This window comes from Pholis gunnellus (assembly GCF_910591455.1).
Source record: "Pholis gunnellus genome assembly, chromosome: 6".
NCBI lineage: Eukaryota > Metazoa > Chordata > Actinopteri > Perciformes > Pholidae > Pholis > Pholis gunnellus.
This window is the reverse complement of record NC_136532.1, coordinates 6,964,530-6,987,956: the sequence shown is the minus strand read 5'-3', so window position 1 is coordinate 6,987,956 and position 23,427 is coordinate 6,964,530. Positions and strand designations below refer to the sequence as shown.

The window sequence follows — 23,427 nt, the reverse complement described above, 5'->3', positions numbered from 1 at the left end:
GAGCAGAACATGTATCAAAACACTGTCAGCTTGACAGCAACACTCAACCCCCGCAACCTACATCTGAAATACCCTTTAAAAAATTCTCACACACCCTCTCTCTCTCTCTCTCTCTCTCTCTCTCACTCTCACTCTCTCCCCCCAACACTCAAGAGGAAGAAACAGAAGCACAATTCCATCAAACCTCTGCAGCAATACACCAGGAGAGTTATATCATAATTACCATAACAAAGACGGTGTTAAATTAGAAATAGCCTTGCTAATTTAGTTGGGCTGATCCACTCCCAACCGTATGTGATAGGTAGGTGTGTGTGTGTGTGTGTGTGTGTGTGTGTGTGTGTGTGTGTGTGTGTGTGTGTGTGTGTGTGTGTGTGTGTGTGTGTGTGTGTGTGTGTGTGTGTGTGTGTGTGTGTGTGTGTAAAGAAAATGGCAGATAGGGAAATTACAAAAGTGCTCATTTCATCACATTGCTTTGAGTTGTGTGAGGTTTGAGGCCAAAAGCCCTGCTCTGAAGGACCGATGAATTTTCAATGAAAGCTTTTTTTTGACACATTATTTAATTGTTACAAGCAAATGTGGCCACAGCACTGTCCCAGTCTGGTCAAGCATTAAAAACATCAACCAATCTGGCAGAACCATGACAGGAAGTCACATAGCTGTAGGCCAAATACAGACGCACAAAAACACAGACACACACACACACGTGTGTCGTAAATAAGCAATGTTCCAACCAATCTGTCAAATCCAAAAATCTGATTAAGTATTTACAATAAGAATGACAAACAGAAGCCTTGCAGCTTTTCAACAAGATCAAAACAGACATATTTTTGGTTTGCAAACTTCCAACACGTTTGTCTCTTCCCATGTCTTAAATCACACTTCAGCGCTTTGTAAAAGCAGCCTAAAGCCATAGACTGTATATGAGAAGTGGACAAAGGCACGGTGGTCTGAAGCCTCGAGTTTAGCATTCTGTTTTTTGGCAACCAGTGGCACGAGAGGGTGGAGCGAAGTACAAACCGACACTTTTGGGTGACAAAAAAATGTTACAATGAACTTTTATGAACTAAAAACACACTGTGAAAGGGCCGTCCTTCAATCAGATCCCCGGGTCCGCTAGTCGCATGTCGATGTGTCCTTGAGCAAGACACTTAACCCCAAAATTGCTCCCGTAGCTGTGCCCACGGTATATGAATGAGACAGCATCTGAATTGTAAGTCGCTTTGGATAAAAGCGTCTGCTAAATGACTGTAATGTAAAGTTCTAAGGCGAAAACATAAAACTCCCGGCCCGGACAAAGTCGGGGTAGCGACCTGTCAATCACAAGGCAGCCATGCCATCAATACAATCAGACTTCTTTATGCAACCAGAGGAGTCACCCCCTGCTGTACGTTAGAAAGAATGCAAGTTTATGGCACTTCAATGTTGGCTTCACTTTTCAGACCCAGATATCGCTCCCTGGCTTAAAAATGTGTTCAGATGATTTTCCATAAAAAGGGAAAAAAAGAGGCTTCTTTAAAAGCATTTTCCACTTTGGTATTACATTTGTGGTGTTTGACTAAAGATGAATGTTTGCATAACCCTCGTGCTTGGTTACCACCAGTAGTCATGTCCCTTCCTCCTTATCTTATTATTCTGCTCCAATAAGTCTAAAAACCTTCACACACACACACACACACACACACACACACACACACACACACACACACACACACACACACACACACACACACACACACACACACACACACACACACACACACACACACACACACACACACACACACACACACACACACACACACACTTTTTGTTGCCGGCATTTTGTCTTTTAAATGTTAATGCTGAGAACAGGAAAACAAAGTCAAATCACTCTTGATAGATGAATAATCCAGCGCCGGCTAGTGCTGTTAATGGAGTCGTGTCAAGGTGAATGTGGTGGAAAACTGAAAAAGTTGTATCAAAGATAAGAATCGCTTGAAGTCACATAAAGAATTAAAGAAGCTTGCTCGGAGAGATGCTGCAATGTAGATACCCACTCTGAACTCAAATCCTTTTGAGTCAAGCTGAATAAAAGCATTGTTTTTCAAACCGTGGGTAAAAGTGATACGCAAAGATTCATTTCCCTAGATCCCCAAAAAAGAAATGGATGGCTTGACAATAGCTCAAGGCTTGTTATCTATTTAAGTTCACTATGGCGCTGCTGATTATGTAGAAGGGACAAACCAAAAACAGCTTTTAATTACGGCCATTTGCGTTGTCGCGTTGGTCCTACATGCTTGGCACATGGAAGAAGATTCAGATGGTTTTAAACTGCAACTTCACTGCTAGATGCGGTCAAATCCTACGCACTGTACCTACAAATCTTAAAATGTAACTGCTTGGGAAACGTACCTGTGGGTGTGTCCATCACACAGACACTGATATATACAGGCTGACAGGGAGGCAGCCAATGTGTGCATCACATAGATCTGAAATAAGGCGAGGGATAAAAAAAAAAAACATGTTTCAGGTGCAGGAACACAATCAAAATGTAACATTACATGTCAACGCATTTGTTAATTATTGATACACAACTTTAAAATGTGTTCATTACATTTCTTTCGAACATGAACAACTATTTTGATAATAGGATCTCTAACATTTGTTTCTTTTAAAAATGGTTGTACTGAGTGGAACATGGTGTCCCAGTTTCTACACTAGCTCAAACATATATTTTACATGTATGTAATGCAATTTCTCCTTAGCTATTTGCTGACATATATACCAATACCAATATATCTGCAATAAGCTATTATCATCCATCAGATCCAACCGGATGAAGACACTTCTATCCAGGCTCTAATCAATTGTCTCACCGTTTTTAAAAAATGCGAAATATTCATGCATGAGACCAGAGACTGCCTTACCTCATTGTTAACCACATCCGGATGTGGAGGAGAGTCGAGTGAATTGATGGTCTTCAAGATGTCATGAGCCAGATTGGTCAGGTAGACGATGGGATTGGCCACCACTGTCTTTACGTTGGCCGTGCAAGCCATTAGGAGAGGAATAGATGTTGGCTGACAACATGGCATCACCGCTGGCTGAGTGGAATCATCCTGTTGGGAGAAATCAAAGAGAACCGTTGAAATGTGGGTTCAGTCATGACAGCAGGTACACCAACGAACAGACGCACCAAGGAAATACCATTTTGACAATGTTGATCATGTATAACAGTAAATTATAGGGGGATATGCATAACTACACGTCACGTACACCATAATAAACTTAAAAATAAGAGCAGATGTATCCACTTTCTCATTTATATTTTTTGGAGGGTAAAAGAGACAGCTCACAAAAGGGACCTGGGAAATGAGAGGCGATGCTTTGATCTGTGAAACAAGAGACTTTTCCAGAGCCAGAATATGTCATACATGATCCCATACTTAGAGAGTGCATGATGTTTTCTTCCAGTGAATGTGTGAATGACATTTAAAGAGAAAACAAAGGGGTGCATGGTATTGTGTTTGTTTACCAAATCCCTGAACATGAGTCTGTGTGTGCAAGAATACCACAGGCTTATGTTTGTCACGCTTGATGAATCACATTCAGTTGTCACTAACCTCCTTAACTGACGCTCTACAGGCCGTCTGAGGTTAAGACAAAGGAAAAATACTGATAACAATGGAGAAATTTGACAACCATGGGACCAGCGCTGGGACAAAAGAAACCGCTTTTATTTCTAAATCAAAGTGAGGGAGTAGACAGAACACCCAGTGCTGGTCGACTGTGCTATCATTCAAGAACATTGTTTCCACACTGGCTCATTGAGTGGTTTACCTCCTAGAATTTGACTCAACCTTTGAATAGTCCGCCTAAGGCAGGAACTCCCTCAGGAGAACGGAGAATCAGCACAACCTGCCAGCTCATTGCTGGAGGTGTGATCGCCAGTGCACAAAAACTGAGTCTGTGTGTGAGCGCCTCTCAGGAAGCTGCTTGCATTAAGACAAGCTTTCGGATGGCTTCGTCAGGTTTGTGTTTCTTTGTGATCAGTTAAATAATACTGCAACTCCGCTTGCCAGTGTCGGCAACAGAAGTGGTGCTTTGCCCCCAGCCATGTCAAAGAGGGAAAAAAGGTTAAAAACATTGATTTCAAATATGCAACAATCAGCACCATAATGTCTGATTGTCGTATGTTCGGCTGTTGACTTTCAGTCGAATGTGTCCGTGGTTGCTCAAAGTAACTTAAGTAAATGGTTGGAGTTGATAATAAACAGATGAATATGCATTACAAATTGATAACCTACATGTTTGTGTTTTTAACAGCTGCCGTCCCAACGAGCAACAACAGACGCATTCAGCTGAGGGTCACCAGTTAACACAGTCACTTGTTGAACCAAAACACCGGAGGCATCTATGGCTGCAAGCTAATAAACTTGTTAACTACCAATGGAGTGATATAAAAATGCCTGTGTTTGTATCACCCACTTTAAAACTCACTAAACTTGGAGACTATGTCGGGGTATTTTTGACGTTTTGTACAGGACCACAGATGGAGACTTGAATGCTCATAATTTCTCCCTGGTGTAACGTTACACACACACACTCCACCAAATACATCTGGCCAGTAAATATTGGGCCACTTGCTAATGTATTGTACCCCTTCACTCATAGCACACCGATTTTGAAAGTCCATTTGTTCAGGTTGCAGTAGCAACCAAGGAGGCTGCATCTCTGCATGTTGTAATTACCTGGTGAGACTCTTGAAGCAATAATATGAGCTCCATGCGCACAGAGGCCAGTCCTCCACCGTGGGAGCCATGCAGGCTGCAGTAGCTCAGAAACATCCTCAGTAGAGGCTGGTTACTCTGCAGCCAGTGTCTCCTGCTCCTCTGGCTGTCACCATGAGGGCGGTCACCACGAGGACTCCCGGGCTGGAAGAAACATTTCAACTTTATTAGTTCTGAATCCATCAACAGGCCTCAAGACAAACATGTTGTAAAAAAAAATGAACATTAATCTGTTCTGTCAACAATAATAAACTAATGGGTCTTTGAAATGTAATTTCTATCTGTAAATGCATGAGTGTACTGCACAAGCATATATATGTATGTATATATTATTAAAGTTTGCTGCAGAAAGTGATATATAGAGTTATTTCACAGCAGCATGTTAGAAGATGTTGAGATATTCAAGGAAAAGGCGAGCAACAATCTTTTCAATTTATAATTTTTCAAACTGTGTCAACACACACACTGTGCTGTTGGGTTGCATCGATTTTTCATCATGAACATCTGACAGATATAGAAGCTGCCAGCTATCTACACCCACCTGTTCCTCCTCCACCAACCCAGAAACGGGGGCATCACCCTGGACAGACAGCTCTGGCAAGCAGGGCTTGTAGCTGCAGCAACGCTGGAGAGCCACCACCTGCGTGAAACAGAATTTTAAAAAAAATGGATTGTTACAATCAATTTATCATGAAGGATTTCATTCTGCATGTGTGGGAGTGAAAGCAAAATATTGCACCAAACTGTCAAACAGGAAAAGGCAAACAATTTCATTAGAGAAAACTACTGGACTGGCGTTAAAGCCAACTTGATGCAGTGCACACAGAGATACAATCTTGAAACAGTGAACACAAAGACAGAAGAGATGTGTGGGCGTTAAGTCATAAAAGTTTTATTGAGTGAACTTAAGGGTGCCGCCAGACGAATGCATCACCTAATGGATATTTTAAACAATATCTATTTACAAAATGATGGATTTGAATGTTAACTCTGTAAATGTGTTTAAATACGTCTGTGCTGCAATTACCTCTCTCTCCAACCACTGGTAAAGCTGGCAACGGAGCTTCCCTCCATCCAGTTCATAACCGGTTGACAGCGTCCGGAGCTCATTGGTCATAATCTTCAGGCAGGCTGTAAACTTCAGCTGGGCCGCCAAGATGTCATTAGACGGAGCCAGGAAGTCATTGCAGTCCTCACTGTCCTCCCCCTTCACCGCCTCCATTAGCGGCGACATGGCATGCTGCGTGTCCTGGAACACACTGCTGCCGTCCACATTTTTTGTTTCTTCTTCTTCATCATCCTCATCATCTTCCTCCTCCTCCTCCTCCTCTCCATCTTTGTCACTGTCCCACTTCAGCTCCAGGGGCTCATCTGTATGCGTCAGTGACTGCTGGCTCCAGTCAAAACTTAACACTGAATCTGAATGGCTGTTGGATAAGCTGTGTCCGTCTGACTCGTAGCCGTTCAGAGCCGGCTGAGACCAACCCGGGTTCGACGTTTGTCCGCTCTTGCTCCCAACACTAAGTTCAGCAGCCATGACTGTATCGGTCTGGTTGGGCAGCTCGGAATGCTTGCGGACTTTGGGCATCTTGGAGAGGACTTCAAGTGCTAGCATGGGGCAGCCAGCTTGCAGGTGTGCGTATGCAGCTGTGAAAAACAGTCTCCTCTCCTCCAGGCTAATGGAGTCAGCCCTGCGACCCTCAGCCGTCAGTCCAACTTTCGCCTTGTCTGAGGAGGCAAAATGGCGACGAAGGAGGAGTGGGTGGGTTCGAAGGTAGGTGTAAAAGTTGAAAACCTCTGGGTTACACGTAGACACCGAAGAGGAACCTGTCACGGATACAAAGAGAAAGCATTCTGAATGTGCTTTGAGAACATCATTTATGAAACACATGTAACACAGGGATGTTAATCTGGGACTGGTTGGCCTCTTGAGTCAAAATTAGGTTCAGTTCATCTATCCGTAAGGCAAGCCTTGTACATTTTCTTCATTTAAATTATCTTGTGTCCATTATATGCTGCAATTACTTGTGCAATTTCACAAACTTAAAAGGACCAAAAATAGTTTTTGTAAAAGCTGGATTCCACCTCACGGTGTCTACCCTCTGTTTTTACTTGCAATGCTGCATTTGTTGGGCCTGAAATGTGCATAAAGTGAACAGGGTATTGAGATATTTAAAGGCTTCCGACAGTCGACTTTATCCACTCAACTAAGAAGTAGAAGATATACGTTACTGATCCCAGGGGGGAAATTCAACTTTGTCATTGTTATTTTTACTTTCTTGGGGTTCAAATGGATACTGTGTAGTATCAATGGATTAGGCTACAATAGGCATTTTGTTGTGTGTACCACCTGTTGCAGAGTGGCAATCAATGATCCTGGAACCTTAATTTCACCTTTGCAAAGAAAAAAAACGAGCACTGCAGACCTACCGGCATCACATTTGCTCTCAGTGGACCCAGAGCTGGGGCTGCTCGCCGGCTGCTCGAGTAGAGTGTCCAGGGCTCTGCTGTAGTCCTCCAGGACCCAGTGAGCCATGCTGCGCAGGAACGGGTCCTTGTGGGCTTGAATCTGAAAAATACACAGCATCACAAGGTCTCATTCTAGATCCTGCAGTGTATTAATAAGCAAAATGCTAGAGAGTCAAACAACTCTGAGTAGCTTGATGAAAACAGTACAAACAGCAGCCTGTGGAGGCTGTACACAAATTCTGAACCTGTTTGTCTTGTCCCAGAACATGTCTCTGGAGGATCTTTTTGTAGGTGGACGCTGTCTCAAACTCAGACGACTCGTACAATCTGGAGATCACCAGGGCAAGCTGTAGGTCCTGCATTTTCTCTATACACACCTGGAAGAGGAAATAAAGCAAGATGTCACAGTCTGTTATCATTTTAAAATAGTTTCTGAGTTATTGCCTCGGGACTGAATGGGGCGAGATAAGGCGAGACAAGCAGACAAATAATGTATATTGTTGACAGTTATCCAGTTGGACAAAATGATCCCCTGAAGTTACAGCTTTCTTGTTTGTTTATCTGTCGACAGGGAAAGAAAGTGGAAATAATAAAAGTCTCTGCACACGGCAAAGAGTTTGTAGATAGTTGCTCCCAACTTGTAAGGCGTGAGGTGCATTTCAATGAGACTCCCTCCCAGCCTGAGAGACAAAACAAAGTCAATGATAGCCCTTTGCCTGGGTGACGCTCATTTCCATTAAATGCTTAGAAAAGCTCCAGTTACTCACACAGATGAAATAATGTGACTCATTGCTTCAGGGACTTTCTAAACAGAGATAACCTTGATGACTAAAAGGTGAAGCAAACAAGACGACCAGAAGCAGCCCTCTTTATATGTGAGCAAAAATGATGGAGCGCTGTGTGCTTTTTGTGGCTTAACCCTGATAGATGGCAGAAATACTAATATAGACATCTTTCAAACTACAGCAGCCATTCTAAGAATCTAGCATAAATATACAAGTTTACACATCAACCTCATAGAATAGTGGTAGTTGCTAGTGTCTCCATTTACGAAGCCTCAACCAGAATGCGGTGCTGCTGCTTCATAAATGTAACGACATGCTATTGAAACTTCTCACAAAAAGCAGGAAAGACAGCAAAACCCATGAGTCAAGTGCTAACATCAATAATTCTTCAGTGCATTGTGCTAAAAGCTCTTGACAAAGACACCACTGTGGGAATCTATCGAGCTGTATCAATAATAAAAAGGTTGCTGCACGCTACAGGAATGTTGGTGGCGAGATCTGTTTTTGTGGATGTGCCTTCACTGCGTGTACTATATCATCAAACACTGCCCTTGATTATGAATTGTTGGGGTGAAAAAAAAAAAGGGACACACCTCAAATGCTACAGAAATGTTATAAATAAAAATGAGCTGCACTTGACATTACTCATGCTGAATGCAGGGTTTCTCACTTAGGTTTTAGCAGGCTGACAAGTGGCACTTGCAGTTGAAAGAACAAGTGCTTCTCGCAAACAGTGTGTCATGTCTATTTTCCACTTGCCTCCACAGCGTCCTTAAGGGAGCCGGCTAGAAGGAAGAAGGCTGCAGAATGCTGGAACCGCTGCTTTCCCAACAGAGAAAACGCATTTTTCAACGCTGCTTTCCTCCACCGGTCCTCGCTGAAGTTGTTGCGGAAAAACTCTGTCATTTTGGCATTCCTCTGAGACCTGGAGAGAAAGGCATTGTGGATTCAAAACAACACTTGTGTCATGGCTTTTCAGCAACGTGTTGGAAGTAATCTTGGTTAAGGGTAGGGGGCAGATATTTAGATGACTGTGTGGGTATTTCACATGCAAAATTATGTCAGTTTTGCCTTACCTGTACAATCCCCAGACCACTGCCTTTTTCTTCAGTGCGAGGTAAAATATAGCTGCATCTAGAGGATCATTGTTTCTTTGTAAAGACGTCTTGGCAACCTGACAAAGAGGAAGAGGGGAACAAATACTTAGAGCTTGCACCTCCTCAGCCTTTACAGTTTTATTCACAGAACAAGTTGTCGCTTTATGGGTAATTTCAGGGAGTAGCGAAACTGGCCCTGGGTCACTTTTCAAGATCTGCACAAAGACGCAATAGCCGCCTCACCTTCTCAATACACCTGCGCAGCTTGTTGGTGCTGCGCAGCCACCAGCCCACGCCCATGGAGCGCAGCTCAGGCCAGGTGGGCTCTCCCTTCTGTAGGGCGGGCAGCATGTTCAGCAGCTCCTCTTCAGCCTCAGAGTGGAAGGCCCAGGCGTAGTGACATGTTGACAGGCCTGAAGAGAGAAGAAACGGACGTGTTAAAAGAGGGAATGTTCTGTATTTCATAGGGAGGATATCGACACGGTGTAGTGAGTAAATGCAGGAGAAGAGTTGATATGCTCTAGTCCAGCCAAGTTCTCAATCGTCGGACAATCGCTGGTGTAACTTATTACATATTTCCATATGTTTGATCTCATAGCCTGATGGTTTTGTTTATAATTAAACTGCAGGAGCATCTCCTCATGACAGCTTCGGCGACTCGTTCCATCATCGGGAATCCTATGTAGCTGGGCAGCTTTGAGTGTTATCATTTAAGTATAAAATAATTTAGTTTATGATGATCTACAACTTGGCAAAAAGCTTTTTATGTTAACTTATTATTCATTTAGGCTACCAGGTAGAGCACATAGTGTGCCCACTTAGTCAATAGTGAGTTGCCTCTTCCAGCTACAGTGTACATTGCCGCCCACTGAGGAGTCCTATGGCTGCAAACACAGAGTAAGTGCTTTGCTCAAGGGTGACTTTACTGCAATAGTTGAGGATGATGAATAGACTACGGCTTGTTGTTCTCTCACTGAGACCTTTACTGTCAGAAATGTACAATTGAGACCATCAGTAACCCTCCATCTTTGTAGCTTTAGAGGTCTTTATAGAGTTACTGGCCTGTTAACTAGGTGGTATCTGAAAGGAGTGCAGGGAGACAGCTCTTTAGGTGGCAAGCTGGGAGCATACATTAAGTCTTGCAAGATCATATAATGTGAAAATAAAATAAATGCCTTTGGGATAAAGTGTGCCAATTTTGAGCGACATATATTTCAGTCTTGTTGGATTGGAAAAACAGTATCTTTATCAAAGTGGCCCTGTACAGTGAGCTGAATGTTACAGTATTTGCCTGCTCATTTGTGCCAGCTACGGAATGCTCCCAATGAAAGCAGTTGAAAGATCCACTATACCTTGCCGCAGCAGCTGTGCTCGGTGTGCTGGAGGCAGCGAGGTAGAGAGGAAGGTGTGGAGTCTGACGGCCAGCAAGAACTTCAGACCACACTCGTCCAGCGTCTCTCCACCTGGGAAGTGAATGACAGAAAGCTCTTATTGCTAGTTGAAAACATAAGTAAATGATGTTGTGGAATGGAGCATGTATCTACTGAATTTCGATCCATTGGAAGAGCCCTTAATTTTATGTTTATATTTCCCTGCAGTACCTTTGCTTTTGCCCTGGCTGTCCTTGAGGTCAGTGCTTGTGGTAGCGATGGTGTCAGCCAGCGCCATGAGAGACATCTGCTCCATACGGGTTAAGCCCGGCAAACTGGAATGAAGGAGCTGACTGGACAGAACCTGAGCATGTTCCGGACCAAAGTATGTCGGACTGTACTGGGACAGGTCAATAACCTAGAGACAGGGAACCAGACGGAGGACAGTCTGTAAAATGAATTGCCTGGCAGGAAGTAATGTTAAAAGGAATGATGTGTCATGGCTGGATTCATAATGAAACACAATATTGTACGTATATAGATATCAACAATACAGGCTTTTCAAAATGTGTCAACTTTTGAGAACATCTAGAGACCTGATGAGCTTAGACATGCACCGTTGTGCATGTCTAAGCTTCACACTGGAATAGCAAAAGATACAAAAATGTTGCTGTCCAATTTTAAAGTAATTCTCTTTTAACCAAACATAAGCCAACAGAAGCCGACCTTGTTCCCCTTTTCCTCTTCATCGTCTTCCAGGGGGTCCAGGTCCCCAATGGTGGATGTATGAAAGAGCTCATCATAGACATCAGTGTGACTGGAACCATGTCCACTATCTCCACTCATACTGCTCACTTTATCTGTAGAGGGACATAAAACAGAGCGAAATGACACAAGACATGTATTTCATGAGAGACATACGGAAAAAGAATCCCCTCCAGCTGGAGAGATGGCAGAATAAATCAAAGTACCGGAGAGCAGGACGTTTTTTTTTCTGTTTAAAAGTTTCTGCTTTAATTCTTCTCACTTCGTATCCCCAGAGAAACAATGAGGAAAAACAAGAAGACCAAAGAGTAGGATATTATTCTCAGTCTATTACACCGTTAGGCAGGGTGGCTTTTCCCCTCTAAATACAGTTTCCCTGTTTTTGTTTGTGTACTTTGTTTCTGTCAGACTTAAGATAATCTGACAAATTACAAAGTTACACATTTAAACACCAGAAAAAAAATAATCAACAGTCTACTGCAGTTTATCAAGTTGCAGTCTTTTAAGGTTAGTATCGTCCAATATCTCAAAGCATCTCTACCTCCCAAGACTGATGTTCTTTTTTCAATTTATTTGGTTTTCAAAGAAGCTTAAGAGGTTTAGCTCTAGCTTTATGTCCAGGGCAGATATTACCTGATGAAGTAAAAGAAAATGACAACAACAAAACACTTGAGAGGCTTTTAGGAGTAGCCTGAAGCAGAGTACATTTCTCACTTTAAAGAAAATGGAAATTAAAGCAATGAAATATACTTTGTCCATTTTTTCTTGGCTGATTGTCATTTTCCAACTTATTGTCATATTTATAGTATTTTGCTTTGATTGGCTTTTGATAAAGCTGGGAACGGCAAAATAAAATAAAAAATAGAAAGAAGAGCCAGAATTTGGAAATTCAGCCCTTATCCTGCAGCTCACCCCTCTCTGTCTTAAGCCCCTCCCACCAGACGATCAGGGGTATATGCATGCACTTCATACCGTATCCTGAACGAGTACTAGTCATTCATTTTTAAAAAATGTGATTATGATCCCTATGCAGTTATATAGCGGTTTTGTTTACAAACCTGTGGGCCTGTAAAGCTTTTCGAAAGGACATAACAGTGATTTGAGCCTCAGCTAGCTACACACATGAACTTGAATCCGGCTTTCACCATCTGAAGGGAGGCGCACACACATCTGCATTTGTAGAGCAGCCGATAAGAGGTGCAGACGTCTACTTCTCTCTTAGAGCACTTGAATTATAATATGCTGAAATGTTATTATGGACTCATGTAATAACACCCCCAAAAAACTGTCTAGACAAGCCTTTAAGTACCACTGAAATAAAGTTGACTATTTTCTACTCGCTACTGAATAATACTGCGCTAAAACAACATGTTGAATACCAACCTTGTTTTGGGGACGTATCCTCATCGGCTGCCAGCAGGGCGTACAGAGGCAGGGGAGGGACGGAGCTTATCTCCGTGTAGTCGGGGGCGGAGTTCTCTGCTTTGCTGAACATCTTGCGATCCCTGGCGGTGCTTCCTCCAGCGCTGATTGTTCGAGAGCGCACACGTTTCTCAGGATTGGTAGTGCTGTCTTTAAGGGCCACAATTTCTCCAGCAATGCATTTCACCAGGTGGGACAGGATGGCTTTGGCACGGTGAACCTTAAGATAAGATACATTTTATTAAAAAATGTATCCAATTAGAAAAGTAACATAGTCGACCGTAATTAAGTAATTTCTTTAACTAACCTTCCCTAGATCCATGAGCTCCAGTAACTGTACAGGATGGTACTGAGGAAGAGTGGGAAAGAGTTGGTGAGCTGCTTCGAAAAGCCCAGAATCTTCCATCTCGACAGGCAGGTCATAAGCTGTTCTCTTCCCACTGAGTTTCTGAGCCAGGCTCATCATTGATCTTGTCAGGGCCTTTTTGGGAGGGGCCAGTGAAGACATGGGGGCCCCGGAGCTGAGACCGTCCTCCTGGCTCTGCCTGATGGCTGAGATTATAGAGGAGACGCTGCTGCTGATGTCTGTGTCTTGAGCAATCGGGGCACTGGGTTTGGATGGTGCTGGGGGCTGCCACTGGGAGTAGACGTGCATCTCACAGTCCATGCCGACTACCAAGATGCCATCTCTTACCCAGGAGAGGGAGACTGGAATGGGTAACGAGCCTTCGACAGAGGAGACTAGATCGACTGATCGAATCAGAACCAGGCGCGACGAGCTCTGGTCTCTACTGGCATCAGATGTCAAAACGAGTTCTGGAGGCTTCCCAGAGAGACGGCCGTACATATAAATCTTTGTCCCAATACCAACAGTCAGAACATGTGACCCATCTTCTTGGGAGACCCAGTCCAAATGAACCAGGCTCCTACTAGTAGAACCAGGGCAGTCATCGTTGGGTACAGGGAGGTCGAGGTTACCTGGAATATTGGCACTTCCGGTTGTGGGATCTGAGGCGTCCAGGACTATGGTCTGCTCTAGATTCCACTGTGAACCACCGGTGGACTCACACTGGAAGATGCCAATGTGGACCAACGGCTCTCTGCTGTTTGCTGCGTTGGGGCTTAGAGTGAGATTTGGGCAAGGCTGTACAGTCAGGGTTGGGGTCAGGTGGGTGTTGTTGTTGTGCATATAAGGGGAGGAAGCCAGGGTAGGAGGAGAACTCAATAGTTGGAGAGAGTTCAGGTAAGGTGTTGAGTTCAGATGTGTGTTTGGTATCTGCTTGTAGGCAACTGCAATCCGTCCAGAGTGGCAGCAGCTGACCTCTATGGGACGACCTTGCACGCTTACTGCGCTGCTGTTGGGAAGCATCTCCTCCACCAGCAGAGGCCACTCCTCCCACTGGTAAACCAAGCTGTCCATACTGGAAGGCTCTGTCGCGATGACATTACACCTCCAGAAGCGCACTTTTCCATCAGAACAGGAAGTAGCAAGGAGGTAGGGCACACGATCAGCTGGCAGAGAACATGACGCGCTCAAGTGACCTGGGAAGAGAGTAGACAATACACTATTAGGGAAGGAAGTTCTTCTCTTTATTCTAAAGTGTGATATCTTATCACAAAGATTTGTCAGTTTTCAAAAGTTTTTTTCGATGCTGTGCAGATGGCAACATAAGCACAGTTTATAAACAGGCTAAAGTCATCTAGAACTGAGGCAAAAAAGTAGTTGCTGCATGGTTAAAAGAATCTTGTCTTCCAGATATTTTGTAGGCTTTCTAAAATTACAGAGCTGAAAAACATTATTCATTTTGAGCACAATAAAAAAAAGAAAGAAAAAGAGATATATATATATATATATATTTGTTAGTCTAAAAGTCTTCGTCAAAACATAAATGTCACTACTTTCCTGAAAAGGTAGCTCCAATCAATGTTTTCAATAGTTTTCTATGGACATGTTTCCATGGCAGCATAACAATGTGCACCTTTGTCAATACTGGTGTTGGTAAATACCTCAGCTAAATTGCTTTATACGTGTTCTGCTATTAGACTGGCATACTTGCCCGGATGTGCTCAGGGACTGTGTGCTCCAAGCTGCCCTTCACTACCAGAAGAAGTTGATAGACCTATGTCATTTGTGTGCGAGTGCGTTTGCCTTCATTCTCCCTCACCTGCTGAGGGTGTAACACTGATGGCTTCCACCCCTTCAGGCAGAGCCATCTCTTGGCTGTAGAGCCTGTGTGTTGTGAGGCTGAGGCGACAGGCACTTTGCAGGTTGGAAGTGCAGGGTTTACTCTTCGGAGCTACTGGAGAACCGAACGTGTCAAAGCTAAACGTAGAGCTGTTCATAGAAGACGCCGAGGTCCCGTCCATCTCCTTCGTGGTCTCTTCTGTGGTGACAGGAAGAGGGAAATAACATTTAGAAAAGCTTAAGTCCATCTCAAATGACTATCTTTTTAAACATTACTTTGCGACAGACACTGAATTAAAGTCATCTGCATTTGAGGAGTCCATAAATATATTCTGTAGTGTGTTCAAAAACAATTACAAATTCTACATGGTCAAAACTAAAATAAAAAAATCTCCAAAACTAATGGTCACCACAATTATTTTAGACTTCCAGTTCTTGGGTAAAAACTGTCTTACTGTCAGTTATTTTATTTGACGGTAAATAACATTTCTTCCCCCCCCCCCCACACCCTGTGAAGTCTTTTGTTCAAAGTACCCACCCATGGTGATGGGTCGAGCAGCAAGATGAAGATGCCACATGTGGAGGAGGGAGCGACCTGTCGGGGTCAATTCGACCACAACAAGGAAAAACCGTGCCGAGAACATCGCCTTGCTGGAGGCTGCAGGGGAAAAAAAACAGACCCACAGAATATTAATGAACAGGGCGGCTGTAAATGTGTTTGAAGGTGGTGCAATGGTTTGGTATAAAACCTCAAGAATATACACATGTATAAGTAGTTAGAAAAATGATTTTGTCTATACCAGTGTGAGGAGTATCAGGAGTTTGCCGTGTGCTCTCTGTTCTCTCACTGCCGAGGATCAGATCCTCCTCAAACACGTGCAGGAGCTGGGTCTCCTTCCCCTGCTGTGGAGAACAACAGCAGCCATTATGAAACTACATTAGATGCAGACACTAAACATGCTTCCTCCACTGTGGAGCCGATACGCGGACGCGCTAAAAACAGACACGACAAGTGTTATTGTAACACAAATATGCACACTCGCACACCCACACTAAACCAGCCTGAGGGGATGAGAGAAGGTTCGCGCTGCAACCGTTTTTATTATTTATCGTGGTTGACCATTCACAGAAGTCTACTGCAGACTTTATGCTACCAAATACCAACAGTCCAGAATTAAACTGTGGCTTTTAAATACATTAAAGTTCATATATGCTTTATTTCAGAGAAGATGTTTTCCTCCAAGATGTTTACAGTGTCTGTCTGTCAGAGAGAGTTAGTGAAACTAGTTTCTCTTTATGTATACTTACAAAGTCAGTAATGGTATCCAGCTCTATAATACACCCTGGTTTGGCTGTGGATTGCTGACTGATGATGTTAAACACCTCCCCAACATATTTCTAAAGAGAAACAAACATAATATAATCACATTATTAGGGCATTTACATCAAAACATACAATTAGTGAGCCAATTGTGCTTCAGAAAATGAGAAAAATGTAACTACTATCTCTGCTGCCATTGAAGACACAGTCATAAATAAATCAGAAAAAACTAAATATCAACCGTCACTTTGTGCTGGATTCTGCAATTAACACTAATTAAGTGACAAGTCAGCAAATTAACAACATATTATTGCCTCACTGATTCTTTAACGGTCCAAGCGGAAACACTGACGCCGACTATACCCTGCAGAGTTTGAGAATCCTATTTAATGACTTACTGATATCTCCGGATTGGAGAGCTCACTTAGGAGTTTCTTAGCTTCAATAACAGCCTGATACAGCCTGAGTGAGTGGCCGTCACTTGCTACGAAGCAGGCGCTGGGAGAGTTACAGTACACACCTAAAGAAAGAAAGACAGCGTCAGATTAACTACGTATACCCGGAAACTATGTTATTAGTGAGATACTATTTGGATATTTAAAGCTCTCATGGATCTGTTCTGTTCTAAAAACTATATCAATGGGGATTTGCTCTAATGTCCCAAAGCTAGTCTCATTTAATCATATTTATTCAGTAAAATATCATTTCCTTCATATTACTGAACCAAAATAGCAGTTTGGTAAACAAAGAAAGAGACTAACTTAAATGGCTAAATTGCAGAGTATCCCCCATCGCTTAAAAAAAAATATCTCGACAACAAAACAATATTTTTCTCACCTAAACAGCTGCTGGGAATGAATGTGGGCAGCCAGGCTACTTGAGCAAACGCTGATGCATGGAGGGAATTGATCCGAGCTAGCTCGGAGACCCCTCCAGACAAAGACAGCGGGCCGACAGGGTCCACTCTCCATAAAATCAGTTCACTGTAGATTGCGTTGGGGTCCTGAGTCACTGCACCCAGGGATCCCCGGCTGGGTCGTGACCCCCGGGGCAGAAATGCTGGATGAGAGAAACTACAGGAGTAGGCGTCCGGAGGGGCCAGGATGCTGTCTGCCTCTGGCGTCCTCAAGGCGTTGTGGTGTGAGGTGGTGAGGAGCAGAGGCAGTAATGAGTGACAGGCCAGGTCGTTGAGGTGGAAGCGGTGGCCACAGTACCTTGACTTGTGAGAGACGCTGAGCACAGTGGAGAAAGCGGAGTCCTCTGCGAAGCCGACTGCCCACTGGTTAAGGGAGCCATCAGCGTGTTTGGAAATCATGAGGACGTTGGGGGTGAAGATGCTTAGTCGGAGACTGCTGCTGGGTGCAGCTTTTCCTTGACCCCCGTAGCTTATCAGAGCAGATTTGGTTTGAGGCAGTGTGCTCCCAGGTGGCCGCTGTCTGCCATGTTGGATGGCCAGATCCACGTTCTTGTTGCAGGCATACATAACCACACTGTGGCTCAAGGAGATTGCATCACCTGCAGGGAACGCTACAGGTATACGGGACACAAACGACACCTGAGAGAGAGAGAGAAAGACATCAAAGCAATGAAATCTAGAGCAAGTGGAATGTTAGTGAGAAGAATGGCTCAGTCAGTCAAGCAATTGTAATTTAGCTTTAAATAAGCGTACTTTAGGAAACAGCTTGGGTTCAATGTGAACATGGTAATGACAGACGGCACTGAAGATCAAGAGCTCATTTTAGAAAAGGGTTACAAAACAAAGAGGGAAAACTCTCCTATTCTCCATTCAGAAATGACAATGACTTGAAATACTTATGCTGATAATAATAATAATAATAATAATAATAATACCACCAGGATCCTGTCTGTTTTATCAAATTTAAGCACTCAACCTGAATGAAACTGTGGCTTCTTTTAGCTGCCTTGCCTGAGTGACTAACTGCCACGTCACGAGGCGCTCATTATTTCACCACCAATAAAATGCATCAAGAGACTTATGAATTTGATATGAAGTCGCACATAATTGGAATATAATTGTCGAAACGCCTGGATGAGAAGTCATTAAAACAACTGGACCATCACAGCTGCCAACATGATTTACAACCCTTTTGAGAAGACAAATTATTTCTTTCCCCGAGAAAGAAGTTGTGAATACAAACAAGAGTGACCAAGTAAAAGGAGAAAAATAAAATTATATTTGCTTAACTGTAGTTTCCCCATCATAACACTATGTATTTCATTATCCATCCTTGAGGGATTAAGTTTGTTCATAAAACATCTACAAATTAAAAAAACAAAAAAGTTAACTGCAGGGCAAAAGGAGGTATGCACACTTTTGGGCTCCAAATAAATAGTTTATTGTTTTCTCTTTTTCAAGGCAACGTTTCAATCTACAAGATCTTCCTCAGACACGCGTGAAGGAGAAAAAACAGGCATTTCTTGTAGAGGCAGTAATCTACAAGAGAGGGTTCCTTCAGCCCATTGTTGTCTGTGTACAGACCTGAGGCCTGTACTGCGAAGCAGGATTTGGGGTTAGCGAGGTAACTTCAGGGTTAACTCCAAGGTTTCCAGTCCTACGACAGTGGTTCCAATGCTGAACACCTAACCTAGCAGGTTCAGCTGCAACGTCTTACCAACTGTCCTTCCTTCATTTGTCAGTTCAAACTGTGTTACTTTCAGCCTGGATTATGTGTTTAACTTCTTCATATTTCTCTGATATTATAGTTTTCTCTTTATTTGTAAAATGTGCCCCTCTGCTTACAGCGTACTTGTCCATGTTTGTGATTGGTCATAAGCTGCAAACACCGACCCTTTATGTAACCGTGCTCTCAGCCGTATTGAGAAATCCTGAGTTGATCTAATGAGTTGATGAGCAGCTTCGTAGGACCGTTTAGCTGGATTGCGTTTGTTAGGGTCCGTTAAAGCCGATAACCAAAAGACATCCTGGGTATGTTGAACGCGCTTTGTAGCACAGGCCCTTGGAGACTGTCGAGGGCTACTCGTGTCACTGAGGCTTGTTTGTCACATTCGAGGACATTTACTTCTGCATGATGGCCGTTTAATATAATGAATGAAATACAGGAGAAAAATTAAACTAGGACTGTTTGTCTCCAGAGTAAATCATCTATTGAGTGTTTGTGGGTTACTCATTTGTGCTTTAAAATTCTCTCTCTCTCTCTCTCTCTCTGGAATCCACATCAACAGTGAACATACCTGAGCTTGTCTGAACATGCCTGGCTGGTATTCATCTAACCAGTCGATGTGCCAGACTAAAAGAGAGCCGTCCATGGGATGGATACTGAACAACATGTCTGCCCCTTTATTCCACTCTTCCAACAGCACGTCCACCTGGTGCTTCACGGCTGCCAGAGGAAGTTCTGCAGCCTCAGGTCCCTGCGAGTCACTTGGCCTGCTGCTATTATCTTCCTCAAAGTTATCCTCATCGTCAGGCACTGGAAGAGAATGCAAATCATTGTGCCCACGTGTAAACTCAGAAAATCAGTGTGAAAGACTAATACAATATGTAACGGCCCAGCTTTTAGATTGGAGTATAGTTTCCACAGTGTTATTCCAGCATCATATACACACCGCTTCAAATAAAGTATTAACTCCTTGTTACGTGCCAAACATCTTTCTGTACCTTCATGGGAGCATTCGTCCTGTTGCTCCAGGCTGCCTCGGAGCTCCTGCAAGAAGACCTCCATAGCTAAAGTGAAATGAAGCTCTTTGTTGTTGAGCCAGTGGACGGTAAACGGACCTCCAGGTTCCTCGTCATCCACAGAACTCAGAGAGGAGATGGAGGGCAGCAGAGGAATGTCTGTGATAAAGACCACAAGAGATGAAGAGGGTTAGGTTGAGAAAAAGAAGGCAAAGAATACGAGAGATTTCAGTTACATTACATGTGGGGCATGTGGGAGTAAAATGAACTTTCATGAATATTAGCATGGTTTGAAGTATGCTGAAATGAAATTCAAGCATTCACATACCATTCTACAAGACTTCTCCGCCTCAGGGCTGAAGAAATCTACAAGGTCTGCCCCACAAGTCATGCTAAATTCAAGTTAAACTGACATTAAATAAACAACCTCGGGCAATTTACAAATTGCACCATTTTTTGCCTTAGGAGTTACTACCTTCTGACCTCCAGCTGATTTTATTCAAGCAGAGCGAACTCTATGCTTTCTGTATGGTTTAGGAATAACTAATATGTTGCAATACTGGAGGTGTCCTACGTTCTCGCCTTCTCTTTAAGAAGCACAATCTTGTAGCTTCAAATTCTTCACTTGATTTGGAGAGTTTGTGTTTGGTTTCTCAACTCGTCACAGAAAGTAATGTGTTTGAGTCTAACCTGTGGCCGGGTTGATGCTGGCAGCAATGTGGAAGTGGCAGAGAGCGTTGGCATGCGGCACGCTGCTGCTCCTCTTGTGGCTGTAGTGCCGGCTCTGATGGTGAGGCAGGCAGCCAGTCAGAGACGGCTGCGGGACGTCCCGGTAAAAGGAGCCGTGCAATGATTCTTGAATGTTCAACTGTAAAGGGAAAACATTCATTATTCACGTTAGATAATCAATAGACAGAGTTGAATGAGACAATGAGCGCTTGCATGAATCTCCAGAGAGATTTGGATGTTCTTAAATGACTTTGTTCTGGAGGATTGTTAGACACCACATTTTAGTTCTCAGACAGAGCTGCTCTGCTTTGGTGAACAGGTGCGTGTCTTTGGGATGGGAATTTAATTCAATGTTATAGATGCTTAAACAACATTTAGGTTAACTGCCCAATTTAGAGGTTGACCATTAGTGGATTTTTTTGATAGTTTGGAGCAATAAAAAGCCAATTTACCAGCGATAAACAACCAATACATCTGAATGAAGCATCTCTGACGCTATTACAGTACTTACTGAATAACTGTTGAACTTAGCATCCAAGTCAAAGTAATAATACATAAATGAATACATTTGGATTAACACATTAAACTCAATTTAATTTATAGCAAAAAAAAAAAAAAGAAGCCTACATGAATCTGAAACTGAACATCAGACTAACCATCAGAAATCTAGGCGATAGCCTTTTTTACTGTTTGAGAGAGAGAGAAGTGACAGTTTATCACCGTGACACCAGCTGGAGTTTATTACGCGTTTTACTTCTGTCGGCTACTTTTGCATTACGACATTTTTAATTAACCATTTTCTGACACTCTAAATTCAATCATTAGTAAGACAACATCCTGAAGTGTGATTTCATGGCCTCTGTCTGGCCATGTTTAGGCCACTATAGCAAACCATTAATGTTTGTGCATATTCGCGGGGTGAGGAGGATCCTAAGGTGTCATTTCATTACATGAATGGATAGTAACGTGGCTGGACTATTTGAAAAAGAGAACATTGAATTGGAAATTTAAAGCAACAGCTTTATTTTCCTCCCTGTGTTTCTGTCTTATATCGTGAACAAAGAGCTTTTATGTAGTGGAGAAAAGTGAATCTCAGTCAACATAAAAGAAAAGTAATTCAAAGTCCGTCGAGCAATTATGGGTGGAGCACACAGAGGAGTGTAATTAAAGTGAAACTGTATTTGGTACTTTGTGTTCTGTAATTTCTTTTTGTTTTGCAGTAACATGTAAAGTGTATACTTCCAGACTTGAGCCTCTGTTAATACCAGCGACAAGGTTTTAAACTGTAACAGCAGTCAAGATAAAGCATCTTAAGGTTCATGGAGATTATTTAACATAACGATTTCATTTCCACAGATTTTATGCAGCTTCTTCGCTGTAACATGAGTAATGTACTCGAGCTGTAGGGCTGCAGTTTCGCCAAGTATTATTGAGATGTATGTGCTCATCACAACCGCAAAGAAGTCCTTTGTAAAATATGTACAACATCTGTATTTTAACTCACAGCAGTACGAAGCTACGGAGGCGCAATGCATAATGATACCTCAAAATCCTGCAAGAAGCTCTCATATGGAATGTAATTACTTGTTATTTACTTAAATAATTCCATTTTACGCTATTTAATAATTCTACCCCACAACATTTTGGAAGCCAATAATAATAATTATGCATCATGGTAGATTAATCGCCCCAGCAGTATACACAGTAATTACAATAAGACCCACCTCTACCTGCTGCGACATTAAAGTGATGAACACAGTAATGCATCAATGATAATAATCCAATTATATAATATATGTTATTCTAAAAAAAGCCAACTCTGCATTATGAGTACTTTGCATTTAGTAATTTACTGAAGTAAGATTTTGAATGTAGGTCGTTTTCTTTTTACTTCAGAGTATTTCTACATTGTGGTATAGCTACTTTTACTTCAGTAAAAGATCTGAGTTCTTCTTCCATCACGTTTCTTATGAATATTAATTTCATGGAAGCAAACATATCCTGCTGTTTAGTTTCATCCAGAACTGGGAAACCTAAGAATGACAGGAGTGCAACAGAGGCTAAATCGACTGATTCTTGAGTCGCAGCGTGGCCAGCCTGAACGCATTTCTGGTGCATCATCTTATATCCGTGAAGCATCAGCATGACATATCGGTTCAACTGATCCTGGAGCTGCACTGCAATGTCCAGCCCATCAGAGTCAGGTCTGAACAACTGCAAAGGCCTGAGGTGTCTGGACAATGTTGATAAACTAATAACAGCGTATTACTTAAAAAGGAGCTGTATTTAACATTCTGAACATTAATATAGCATTAATATAGTTTTTTTTCAGAAAACAAGGAAAACATTTTTGTTTTCTCAAGTAAATGCATAACATTCCATACAAAGTATATACGAATAATTTTGAATGGTATAATATGTAGAAAATGAGATTGTGTTGGAAATCTCATATCACTGTCTCCTGAGGAGGCTCTCAAACAACATCGTTATCTATAAACTTTGGGTTTAATCATCCTCATTGATTTTGTGAGATAACTTGAACTGTTCCTCTCACCCTGAGGAATCGTACTAAAATAGAGTTTAAAATGGGAATATCAGTTTCGCCCATCCATTCAGTTTTGTAGGGAGAGAGAGTTACCTCAGACTGGATCATGCAGCACAGACTGATATTTTAATGAATAATTCCGCACGCGTACTCTTACAGACTCTCCTCAAGGCACAGTGGGTAAATTAGCATACCTATTTTTCCTGTAATCTAATGAGCCCTGAGCTCTGTAAGTGCCAGTGAGTTCCATAACCATTTTAATGTCCATATCAAAATGGATGTTAAGTATTGTGTTTGAGGACTAGCTAGGCT

At 42.6% G+C, this 23,427-nt stretch overlaps 1 protein-coding gene across 3 annotated transcripts in view; it reads right to left on the bottom strand.

Annotated features, from left to right (window-relative positions):
- The window catches only part of dmxl1 (Dmx like 1), a 51,936-nt gene that overhangs the window by 16,856 nt on the left and 11,653 nt on the right, over positions 1-23,427 (bottom strand). For 2 of the 3 annotated variants that reach the window (XM_079161324.1, XM_079161326.1), the window contains exons 10-33: positions 20,532-20,709; positions 19,824-20,000; positions 19,397-19,635; positions 17,021-17,738; positions 16,582-16,703; positions 16,171-16,260; positions 15,663-15,765; positions 15,401-15,520; positions 14,843-15,061; positions 12,985-14,219; positions 12,639-12,897; positions 11,217-11,350; positions 10,722-10,908; positions 10,473-10,583; positions 9,364-9,533; positions 9,100-9,197; positions 8,783-8,948; positions 7,484-7,615; positions 7,200-7,338; positions 5,797-6,596; positions 5,311-5,409; positions 4,731-4,913; positions 2,907-3,098; positions 2,392-2,468 (exon numbers count right to left, since the gene is read on the bottom strand). In XM_079161324.1, the coding sequence (XP_079017450.1) occupies positions 2,392-2,468; positions 2,907-3,098; positions 4,731-4,913; positions 5,311-5,409; positions 5,797-6,596; positions 7,200-7,338; positions 7,484-7,615; positions 8,783-8,948; positions 9,100-9,197; positions 9,364-9,533; positions 10,473-10,583; positions 10,722-10,908; positions 11,217-11,350; positions 12,639-12,897; positions 12,985-14,219; positions 14,843-15,061; positions 15,401-15,520; positions 15,663-15,765; positions 16,171-16,260; positions 16,582-16,703; positions 17,021-17,738; positions 19,397-19,635; positions 19,824-20,000; positions 20,532-20,709 (5,948 nt within the window). The remainder of the gene's footprint in view (positions 1-2,391; positions 2,469-2,906; positions 3,099-4,730; positions 4,914-5,310; positions 5,410-5,796; positions 6,597-7,199; positions 7,339-7,483; positions 7,616-8,782; positions 8,949-9,099; positions 9,198-9,363; positions 9,534-10,472; positions 10,584-10,721; positions 10,909-11,216; positions 11,351-12,638; positions 12,898-12,984; positions 14,220-14,842; positions 15,062-15,400; positions 15,521-15,662; positions 15,766-16,170; positions 16,261-16,581; positions 16,704-17,020; positions 17,739-19,396; positions 19,636-19,823; positions 20,001-20,531; positions 20,710-23,427) is intronic. The other variant, XM_079161325.1, reaches the window with a different exon arrangement.